Consider the following 12,075-nt stretch of genomic DNA (forward strand, 5'->3'; position numbering starts at 1 on the left):
TGGTCAGGAAATGCGGGTTTGTGCCGACGGAAGTGCATATTATCGTATTTCTCGAGCACACTACGCAGCCGGAGAGAATCCACCTGACGTACGGCCCTCTGGTGGTAAACCCAGAGAAATGCAAGGCAGACTCGAGGTGTATTTACTACGACGTGAAATACCCCTCCGAGGAGCTGCTAGTGGCGCTGATGCCACCGAAGTCAGCATCACTCAACAGTGGCAGCACACTCGTCGTGCTACCCGATAGCGGCAAAGCTCACCCCATTCGTCCTTTGCAACACAAACGTGTTTTGCAATTAAAAAAGTCTTCGAAACGCTGCAATTCGAGGAAAAAAGCTGCAAAAGGAGAAACATACCACTCCGTTTCTCCTATTAACGATAAGCTTTGGGAGAGTTTGAAGCAACCTTCATCACCATGCTTGATGAAGGATGAGCTTCAGCATGTCACGCAAATGTGTTCGGCGCAGAGCCTGTATACAAAGTCAGGCAAAGCGCTGCAGCTGCCGCCGCTGTCGGACCCACTGTTCCGCCTACCGGAGCTGCCGGCCTCGCTGCGCGGAGCACTCGCCGATGACGAACCTGACTACGTGTTACAGTAGTAGTCAGTAGGCGATGCTCACTGCCGCTTCAAGATGGCATCAGCATTAGTCAGGTGAGTAAATTTTTATTTGAATTTCGGTCCTTATTTACTATTTTCCCAATTTTAACTTCATGTTATTTCTAAGTCAGTGACTATATGTCATTTATTACCCTGTCGTTATCTGTGGTTATAGTTGTGAGTCGCTATAAAAAAGTTAACTTTCGCTTCTAGGTCTACAGACCTTACGGTGTTGACGGTGTACTCAGGACGCGAGTTTTTACTAGTCTTGAGTGCAGCCGGGCGTTGTCAGGTCGGAGACAAACTTCTTCAACTGTCCTGCTCTGAGAGAGGTGAGTTCTATTAAGACTAGAATTTTCTCACGGTTCCGCTCGCATGAATAGTTAATTAGGTCTGACAGTTGTACCGATATTCTAGGACTTAACGGAAATCCCATTAGAAAAAAAAATATAAATAATTTTCGTCTTCATTTACTTTGTTTATAATTAAAGAACATTGTTTATATATATAACCAATATTTAACATTATGCATATTAACGTTACATGAATAAGAAAGTGTTGTTTGAATTAAGATATTTAACATCGAATCGGGAGATATTAATTGTTTTTTTTATTGTTCTTTTCAGTTTTTCTCGGAGCAGCAAAGATGAGGTTGAATGCGCTAAATTTTGAAATAGTGCATTGCACGTGGATTAGGCCTACCGGGGATACCACGATAAAAAAAGCGCGCCGCTAACTCTACCGCAAGGTGGTGTGGAAATGAGTTAAGTATCTGTATTGGTCCATTTATTTCTTCTTATCAATTACTTATATATTAAAGTCACTGTCTATCACTGTCTCTTTTTGCCGAAATACCTTTAAGAAACAAATTTCATCAATTTATTTTTCATTGATTCATATTATGATCTAATGTAAGATTATTTTTGTTAAGCTTCTATTTGTGTTTGCCATACGTTTTACTAAAGTACCTACCTATGAAATTAACTGTCCGAAAAAGTTAAGTTTACTAACCTACTTATTACGCGCCGCTAACTACCTCAAAAGATGGTGTCAAAGCTTCAAAATGCTTGAATTATAAAAAGATAAAATTAAAAATTAATAAAATAATTAAAAAAAGAAAGGATAAAACTGTTATAAACGGGAAACGGACTGCTGCGCTCTCGCTTTAATACACAGAACGACAGGATGTGTGAGCGAGAAACCGATCTCGTTGCTTTAAAAAATAAGTGGGCATTATTCTTCGCGCGGCCGTGAAGGAGTAAGCATGTCGTCGTGCGTAGCACCGATGTGTTGGATACCTATTGCGATCAGCATGATTTGTTCGTTTGAGAACATGTTCGATCTTATCCTTATCATGTTTTTTTTAAACAATGTCAATCACCTAATAATTTTATCAAAATAACGATTCCCTTATGTAAAAAAAGATTGCAACCGACAATTAAAAAGAGAAAATCCGATAAAATTATACAACGCAATAAACAGAAAGGCTATTGGTTGGTTTGCTCCATCGCATTGCACACGCAGATCCAAATGCACATCAGCCAATCAGAAGCGCCGTACGCGGCAAACGGAGGTGACGACGAAGCGAAGCAAGGCGCGCTACTTCATTGTGGTTCCAGCTTCGGAAGCGACACGACGTTTCGCTCGTAAAGACGTTCAAAATATATATTTCCTATTTTATTAATTATAATGTCGTGGCCATTTCAGTGCCGTGCGTGCGGGGCATTATTTAAAAAATGCTCTACAAAATGGGTCCATGAGTACAAAGAGCATTCGTCAAAAGAGACAAAACCCTCGGCAGTAGTACGGCACAACCTGAGGCCGAGAAAGCCTAGGAAACCGGTGGAAAAGCCAAAACGGCGAAGGAAACCTAATCAGGGTGCTTAGGGACCGTCACCGCGACCGACAGGATGTGCCTTATTCGCCGCCGTTTCTTTAGACATTTCAATGTCAACTTTTAAACGGCCCTTTTAGGGGCCACAAAAGCCCTTTTTAGGGCTAACAATTTTTCTTATTTCAATACACAAACGTCGAAAACAGCAGAGCTGTAAGGTGACCATTCCTATCAGTTACCAGCTTTTAAGAACACAACTGTTCTTTTCAGAACATTCGACATTGTATCAACAACGCGTTGTTGCTAACATACAAACAAACATAGAAAAACATAATTTGTGTTTGTAGGCTTTGTTTATAATTAGATAATGTGCATTTTTTTTAGTTTAAATTAAAACATCACACATAACAGAACTCCGCACGTCTAGTTTGAGCATAGACGCGCGCGCGGCGCGAGCTTGCCGGGAGTGGGGTTGGGGGCGTGGCTACGCTCGGTCGCGTACGGGAGAGGTGTACTTACATAGGAGTACATAAATACGACTGCTTTCATTTTTTTTTTACAGTATACTTTTGATCGTACGCGCGATATTTTGGAAACCTCGAGCTCGACTAAGGAAAATGGTGAAACCTGAAGCGACCGTGCCATTCAGCGGTAGAATAGTTGTGCTGCCTGGAGAAAAACATCCTCGATCCTACACTCACGATAGCCACGGACCAGTCGGAGAGTTCCAGCGTAAAATGCTGGCAAAAATGAAGAGCCGAAGGAAAAGGCATGTCATACGGCCGGTGGACTACGAGCTTTGGTGTGATACGATTTATCTGTATCAAAACGGCCCACTGGAGGAACTTTGGCGTAGGAAGCCCAAATCGACGACTTCACCTGACAGCAGTGCACGAGTCACCACGGTTTGTCCACGAAAACAGCAGAGCTGTAAGGTGGCCATTCCTATCAGTTCCCAGCTTTTAGAAAAGCTTAAAAAGAAGAAAGAGGAGACGAAACATCTCTGACTTTTATTTTGAATCCGTGGATTAGGCCTACTGGGGATACCACGTTAAAAAAAACGCGCCGCTAACTCTACCTCAAAAGGTGGTGTGGAAATGAGTTTTTACAACGACGATGATTACCTCAACACGTCAAAATGCTTGAAGAACTGCTGCTGATCTTGAATTATATATAATCAAGGAAAAAAACGAACAAACACAACTGTTCTTTTCAGAACATACGACGTTGTGTCAACATCGTCTTGTTTCTAACATACAAACAAAACTGTTCTTTTGAGAACATTACACGACGTCTCTGTAAACATCTAGTTTCTATTAAACAGACGACTAAACAGTGTTCTTCTGAGAATATTTGTTTAAACGTAATGGAGATACATTTTTTTTCAGTACCTATCTCAGTATCTGATTTGCTTAAATTCATGAATGTTCTTAAAATTTTTAGAAGTGTTTACAATACTTTAAAAAGCCATTTATATCAGTATAATTAAAAGGTAAAAATTTATACAAGAGGTAGCGATCAAGATATTTTATTATCAGATTAGGAATGTTTACCTGAGGTAACTGAATCTCCGTAATAGATTGAAGTGTAGAAGAATAAGATGAACGAATTTATAAAAAAAATATTTACGTTTATATTAAAAAGATTTAGTGAAGTAAGTTGATCGCAAAATAACTAGCAACGGATTGCCGCGCTCCCGCTCTAATACACAGAATGTCAGGTTGTGTGAGCGAGAAAGCGAACTCTGCTATAAAATAAGTGGCACAATTTTTTTTGCCACTATTCTGCGCGCGGCCGTCAAGGAGTGAACATATTATTGTCATCATAGCTCCGATGTATCAAATACCTACTGAAATCAGCATGCCTCGTACTTTTGAGGACATATTTCGACCTTATGGTCATGTTTTTTTTAATAAACTATGTCAATCACCTACACTAGGAACGATTTAATATATCAGTAATGTGATAACAATATTTAAAAAAACCATTGATATCTGTATAAAAGGTAAAAAATGCTACAAAAGATAGCGGACAAGATAATATCAGATTAGGAATGTTTAGCTGAGGTTACTTAATCTCAGTAATATATAGTTTGAACTGTAGGAGAAGTAGGTGAATGAATTTATTTAAAAAAATATTTACGTTTAAAATAAATAGATTTAATAAAATGTGTTGATCGCACTTGGGTTCTCTGACCACTTGACTATCCGGTCTTCAAATACCTCTCCGATAGTGTCGTTTTATTGACGTTCTTTATTCAAATTAAATTATTTTACTTTGCCTTAACAGATAGCTTTCAAGTTTCAGTCATGAGCTGTTACAGATGACCAAGGTGTGTTATCTTATTTTATGCGATTTTGTCTTTTAATTTTATTCAGTAGGTACGAAAATGAACTTTCCCGCTATAGAAAGTTTCTGAGTAAGTATGTATCTACGTCATTTCAAAATAGCTGAAACTTATTGCGGCGAGCTTAGTACTAATAACCACAGCTAATAACGTAATACGTACCTATATAACTTAAGAGTAGGTATGTCTTGCAAAAAAATTGTAACACTCAGGTACTTTATTATATATTCTTAGCTGCACAAAAAAAAATCCTCAGCTAACACGCGAGTTTGCCGGGCGTTGCAGTGGGGTGGCAGCGGTAGAGCTGCATCGGGGACGGGAGTGGGGCCGATGTTCTGAGGTATCGTTACCTGTACGTACACTTCAGTTCAGTAGTGCCTTCGCTCCGGGACAGTACGGTGCACGTTCTAAGTTTTAGTGCGCTTATTTTCGTGAAGTGTGATTCGCTTGAATAGATGTGTTCGACGGGCTCAATGGGATCAAAGGTTAGTTTTGCTCCCATTTTATTTAATCGTTGGTACTTAGTTTCAAGTTACAATAACAGTCCCTTACATAACTTTGTCAGGTTTTTTTAAAAGTAAATTTATTTTTCTTACCTGTTGGCGTGAAATATCTTTTAATTCATTCATTATAAATTTTAGTTGCTAAAATCAAATGTAACTTTGGAAGTATAGCCCTACCGGCATTGTGTATGTTTGTTTAGCGTGTTACTGATTTAATTTTCTATTTTTCTTAAAGTAGTATTTCCTGTTAAATATTGAAGCCATGTTTGTGTGTTTGTCAGGGTAGCGCGCGCGTTTGGCTCGAGGTGGGGTACGCGTGCGAGCCGCGGCGGGCGGCGCCGGGTCACGCGGCTGCGCAGGAGTGGCGCGTGTGGGTGCGCGGCGTCGCCGGCGCTGACACCGCCGCGTTCGTGCGCAAGGTCGTGTTCCAGCTGCGACCCGAAAATAAGTTCCCCTACCCTGAGAGAGGTGAGTTCCGTTAAGATGCCTTTATAGGTTATTTTACAAAATTTCTACGTTTGTAATTCATAACAGTACAATTTTAACAACATTAATATCTCTTTAATCCTTGCTATTTATTTAATTGCGAGTTAGTTTATTCGTTATCTTTTCACACCTAAACTACTATACCAATTGCCATGAATTTTTTATTTGTCATTTTAGAAGACCAGAAATAGGTTACCTTTTATCCATAAAGGATAACTAAGTAGTTCCAGAGGGCGCACGATGGACGCAGTGTTAGGCATATAAATACTTACCTTAAGTTGATTGTGTCCTCCATAGCGAACATGATTCATGGATAGTCATGTATTTTTTTAAATGTAGAACTTTTTGAACTATAGGTCAATGATGTTTTTTTTTCAATTTTGTTAATTTAAGGGGTTAAGTAAGACCCAGCCTCTAATTATTTTATTTCGTTTTGGGAAAACATCACAGTTTTAAAATAATAATTTTTTTTTGTTCCAGTTTTTGAAGTACCGCCTTATCTGGTCAGGAAATGCGGGTTTGTGCCGACGGAAGTGCATATTATCGTATTTCTCGAGCACACTACGCAGCCGGAGAGAATCCACCTGACGTACGGCCCTCTGGTGGTAAACCCAGAGAAATGCAAGGCAGACTCGAGGTGTATTTACTACGACGTGAAATACCCCTCCGAGGAGCTGCTAGTGGCGCTGATGCCACCGAAGTCAGCATCACTCAACAGTGGCAGCACACTCGTCGTGCTACCCGATAGCGGCAAAGCTCACCCCATTCGTCCTTTGCAACACAAACGTGTTTTGCAATTAAAAAAGTCTTCGAAACGCTGCAATTCGAGGAAAAAAGCTGCAAAAGGAGAAACATACCACTCCGTTTCTCCTATTAACGATAAGCTTTGGGAGAGTTTGAAGCAACCTTCATCACCATGCTTGATGAAGGATGAGCTTCAGCATGTCACGCAAATGTGTTCGGCGCAGAGCCTGTATACAAAGTCAGGCAAAGCGCTGCAGCTGCCGCCGCTGTCGGACCCACTGTTCCGCCTACCGGAGCTGCCGGCCTCGCTGCGCGGAGCACTCGCCGATGACGAACCTGACTACGTGTTACAGTAGTAGTCAGTAGGCGATGCTCACTGCCGCTTCAAGATGGCATCAGCATTAGTCAGGTGAGTAAATTTTTATTTGAATTTCGGTCCTTATTTACTATTTTCCCAATTTTAACTTCATGTTATTTCTAAGTCAGTGACTATATGTCATTTATTACCCTGTCGTTATCTGTGGTTATAGTTGTGAGTCGCTATAAAAAAGTTAACTTTCGCTTCTAGGTCAGCAGACCTTACGGTGTTGACGGTGTACTCAGGACGCGAGTTTTTGCTAGTCTTGAGTGCAGCCGGGCGTTGTCAGGTCGGAGACAAACTTCTTCAACTGTCCTGCTCTGAGAGAGGTGAGTTCTATTAAGACTAGAATTTTCTCACGGTTCCGCTCGCATGAATAGTTAATTAGGTCTGACAGTTGTACCGATATTCTAGGACTTAACGGAAATCCCATTAGAAAAAAAAAAATATAAATAATTTTCGTCTTCATTTACTTTGTTTATAATTAAAGAACATTGTTTATATATATAACCAATATTTAACATTATGCATATTAACGTTACATGAATAAGAAAGTGTTTGAATTAAGATATTTAACATCGAATCGGGAGATATTAATTGTTTTTTTTATTGTTCTTTTCAGTTTTTCTCGGAGCAGCAAAGATGAGGTTGAATGCGCTAAATTTTGAAATAGTGCATTGCACGTGGATTAGGCCTACCGGGGATACCACGATAAAAAAAGCGCGCCGCTAACTCTACCGCAAGGTGGTGTGGAAATGAGTTAAGTATCTGTATTGGTCCATTTATTTCTTCTTATCAATTACTTATATATTAAAGTCACTGTCTATCACTGTCTCTTTTTGCCGAAATACCTTTAAGAAACAAATTTCATCAATTTATTTTTCATTGATTCATATTATGATCTAATGTAAGATTATTTTTGTTAAGCTTCTATTTGTGTTTGCCATACGTTTTACTAAAGTACCTACCTATGAAATTAACTGTCCGAAAAAGTTAAGTTTACTAACCTACTTATTACGCGCCGCTAACTACCTCAAAAGATGGTGTCAAAGCTTCAAAATGCTTGAATTATAAAAAGATAAAATTAAAAATTAATAAAATAATTAAAAAAAGAAAGGATAAAACTGTTATAAACGGGAAACGGACTGCTGCGCTCTCGCTTTAATACACAGAACGACAGGATGTGTGAGCGAGAAACCGATCTCGTTGCTTTAAAAAATAAGTGGGCATTATTCTTCGCGCGGCCGTGAAGAAGTAAGCATGTCGTCGTGCGTAGCACCGATGTTTTGGATACCTATTGCGATCAGCATGATTTGTTCGTTTGAGAACATGTTCGATCTTATCCTTATCATGTTTTTTTTAAACAATGTCAATCACCTAATAATTTTATCAAAATAACGATTCCCTTATGTAAAAAAAGATTGCAACCGACAATTAAAAAGAGAAAATCCGATAAAATTATACAACGCAATAAACAGAAAGGCTATTGGTTGGTTTGCTCCATCGCATTGCACACGCAGATCCAAATGCACATCAGCCAATCAGAAGCGCCGTACGCGGCAAACGGAGGTGACGACGAAGCGAAGCAAGGCGCGCTACTTCATTGTGGTTCCAGCTTCGGAAGCGACACGACGTTTCGCTCGTAAAGACGTTCAAAATATATATTTCCTATTTTATTAATTATAATGTCGTGGCCATTTCAGTGCCGTGCGTGCGGGGCATTATTTAAAAAATGCTCTACAAAATGGGTCCATGAGTACAAAGAGCATTCGTCAAAAGAGAAAAAACCCTCGGCAGTAGTACGGCACAACCTGAGGCCGAGAAAGCCTAGGAAACCGGTGGAAAAGCCAAAACGGCGAAGGAAACCTAATCAGGGTGCTTAGGGACCGTCACCGCGACCGACAGGATGTGCCTTATTCGCCGCCGTTTCTTTAGACATTTCAATGTCAACTTTTAAACGGCCCTTTTAGGGGCCATAAAAGCCCTTTTTAGGGCTAACAATTTTTCTTATTTCAATACACAAACGTCGAAAACAGCAGAGCTGTAAGGTGACCATTCCTATCAGTTCCCAGCTTTTAAGAACACAACTGTTCTTTTCAGAAATTCGACATTGTATCAACAACGCGTTGTTGCTAACATACAAACAAACATAGAAAAATATAATTTGTGTTTGTAGGCTTTGTTTATAATTAGATAATGTGCATTTTTTTAGTTTAAATTAAAACATCACACATAACAGAACTCCGCACGTCTAGTTTGAGCATAGACGCGCGCGCGGCGCGAGCTTGCCGGGAGTGGGGTTGGGGGCGTGGCTACGCTCGGTCGCGTACGGGAGAGGTGTACTTACATAGGAGTACATAAATACGACTGCTTTCATTTTTTTTTACAGTATACTTTTGATCGTACGCGCGATATTTTGGAAACCTCGAGCTCGACTAAGGAAAATGGTGAAACCTGAAGCGACCGTGCCATTCAGCGGTAGAATAGTTGTGCTGCCTGGAGAAAAACATCCTCGATCCTACACTCACGATAGCCACGGACCAGTCGGCGAGTTCCAGCGTAAAATGCTGGCAAAAATGAAGAGCCGAAGGAAAAGGCATGTCATACGGCCGGTGGACTACGAGCTTTGGTGTGATACGATTTATCTGTATCAAAACGGCCCACTGGAGGAACTTTGGCGTAGGAAGCCCAAATCGACGACTTCACCTGACAGCAGTGCACGAGTCACCACGGTTTGTCCACGAAAACAGCAGAGCTGTAAGGTGGCCATTCCTATCAGTTCCCAGCTTTTAGAAAAGCTTAAAAAGAAGAAAGAGGAGACGAAACATCTCTGACTTTTATTTTGAATCCGTGGATTAGGCCTACTGGGGATACCACGTTAAAAAAAACGCGCCGCTAACTCTACCTCAAAAGGTGGTGTGGAAATGAGTTTTTACAACGACAATGATTACCTCAACACGTCAAAATGCTTGAAGAACTGCTGCTGATCTTGGATTATTATAATCAAGGAAAAAAACGAACAAACACAACTGTTCTTTTCAGAACATACGACGTTGTGTCAACATCGTCTTGTTTCTAACATACAAACAAAACTGTTCTTTTGAGAACATTACACGACGTCTCTGTAAACATCTAGTTTCTATTAAACAGACGACTAAACAGTGTTCTTCTGAGAATATTTGTTTAAACGTAATGGAGATACATTTTTTTACAGTACCAATCTCAGTATCTGATTTGCTTAAATTCATGAAAGTTCTTAAAATTTTTAGAAGTGTTTACAATACTTTAAAAAGCCATTTATATCCAAGAGGTAGCGATCAAGATATTTTATTATCAGATTAGGAATGTTTACCTGAGGTAACTGAATCTCCGTAATAGATTGAAGTGTAGAAGAATAAGATGAACGAATTTATAAAAAAAATATTTACGTTTATATTAAAAAGATTTAGTGAAGTAAGTTGATCGCAAAATAACTAGCAACGGATTGCCGCGCTCCCGCTCTAATACACAGAATGTCAGGTTGTGTGAGCGAGAAAGCGAACTCTGCTATAAAATAAGTGGCACAATTTTTTTTGCCACTATTCTGCGCGCGGCCGTCAAGGAGTCAACATATTGTCATCATAGCTCCGATGTATCAAATACCTACTGAAATCAGCATGCCTCGTACTTTTGAGGACATATTTCGACCTTATGGTCATGTTTTTTTAATAAACTATGTCAATCACCTACACTAGGAACGATTTAATATATCAGTAATGTGATAACAATATTTAAAAAAACCATTGATATCTGTATAAAAGGTCAAAAATGCTACAAAAGATAGCGGACATGATAATATCAGATTAGGAATGTTTAGCTGAGGTTACTTAATCTCAGTAATATATAGTTTGAACTGTAGGAGAAGTAGATGATGAATTTATTTAAAAAAATATTTACGTTTAAAATAAATAGATTTAATAAAATGTGTTGATCGCACATGGAGTCTGACCACTTGACTATCCGGCCTTCAAATACCTCAATAAAAATAAATAAATGGCCGATACAAACAGATAAATTCGGGTGCGTATTTTTCACATAACATTTTAAGTCATATTACCGAAAGTCCGAAAATATTTCTCATACCATTTTACATCATAACGATTTTTCTGAACTCATTATATTATAAATCATACACCTTGTTCGTACTAATATTGGTTTTCATGTAATAATATTTTCTAATACGAACGATTTTAACTCTTAAACATTTTAATTCATAACGCCAACATTCATCTTTTATTTGTTTTTTACTTATATTTGTTTTCATGGGTATGTATTATAATACTGATAAACGAAAGACCGAATTTCACAAGATCTATGGACGGAAGGCCGAATATTAAAACGTCGAATGGATATATGACCGAAAGTTTGAAATCCCGAAAGTACAAAAACCCGAAGACTACAATCCCGAAGATCAAAATACACTCGAAAGGTCGAAAACTCATAATGCCGAAACTGCCGTTATACCAAACACGAAACAAATATAGCAAGAAAAGATTTGTGCGAGCGAGTGAAGCGAGCGAGCAAGACGGTTTGCAGCAGAAGCGACTCGGATAGGTTAGGTTCAGAAGGCTAAGGCGGGAACGAAGCGGAGCGGAGCGGAGCGTAGTTCCCGCCTTAGCCTTCGATGTTAGGTTTTTTTTTATAGCAGGCAAGATACTTAACTGCCACTAAGAAAGTAGGTTGGATAAGATTCAACAGCAAAGATCATTTGTGAGAATATTAGCCTTCTGAACCTAACCTATCCAAGTCGCTTTTGCCTCGAACCGTCTTGCTCGCTCGCTTCGCTCGCTCGCACATATCAAGTTTTTTTTACTTTCGGTATTTTGTACTTTCGGTATTCTGAATTTCGATTTGTTATGTGTCGATATTTCGACTGTAGGTAATATGATTTTTCGGTATTATAATACATACCCCATTTTCGGGATTTTGTACTTTCGGTCATTTAAAAATAGATATTTCGACCTTCGGTGTATCGGTTGTCGGTATTTTGTACATTCGGTATTCTGAATTTCGATGTGTTATGCGTCGACATTTCAACTGTAGGTATTATGATTTGTCGGTCTTGTTAAGAAGGTTGCACACCTATATGTCTTGTCTATGGATTTAAGTATCCAGGCAACCGTCTTTTGAATTCGTATAACAACTCTGTTCCTTTGCCTTTGTCAA

General features: G+C 39.3%; 1 protein-coding gene across 1 annotated transcript; it reads left to right on the forward strand.

Annotated features, from left to right (window-relative positions):
- The first annotated feature begins 6,184 nt into the window (after positions 1–6,184).
- Positions 6,185–7,119, forward strand: LOC141439764 (uncharacterized). Its single transcript, XM_074104132.1, has 2 exons — positions 6,185–6,921; positions 7,081–7,119. Exon 1 carries the CDS (start codon positions 6,458–6,460, stop codon positions 6,866–6,868), a length of 411 nt encoding a protein of 136 aa, XP_073960233.1. The 5' UTR covers positions 6,185–6,457; the 3' UTR covers positions 6,869–6,921; positions 7,081–7,119.
- Positions 7,120–12,075: the final 4,956 nt, after the last annotated feature.

Source organism: Choristoneura fumiferana, chromosome 21 (genome assembly GCF_025370935.1).
Source record: "Choristoneura fumiferana chromosome 21, NRCan_CFum_1, whole genome shotgun sequence".
In the NCBI taxonomy this organism is placed as follows: Eukaryota; Metazoa; Arthropoda; class Insecta; order Lepidoptera; family Tortricidae; genus Choristoneura; species Choristoneura fumiferana.

What these genes read in the sequence shown, in the direction of transcription:
- LOC141439764 (XM_074104132.1), top strand. Translation starts at nt 6,458, where the DNA reads ATGCCACCGAAGTCAGCATCACTCAACAGTGGCAGCACACTCGTCGTG.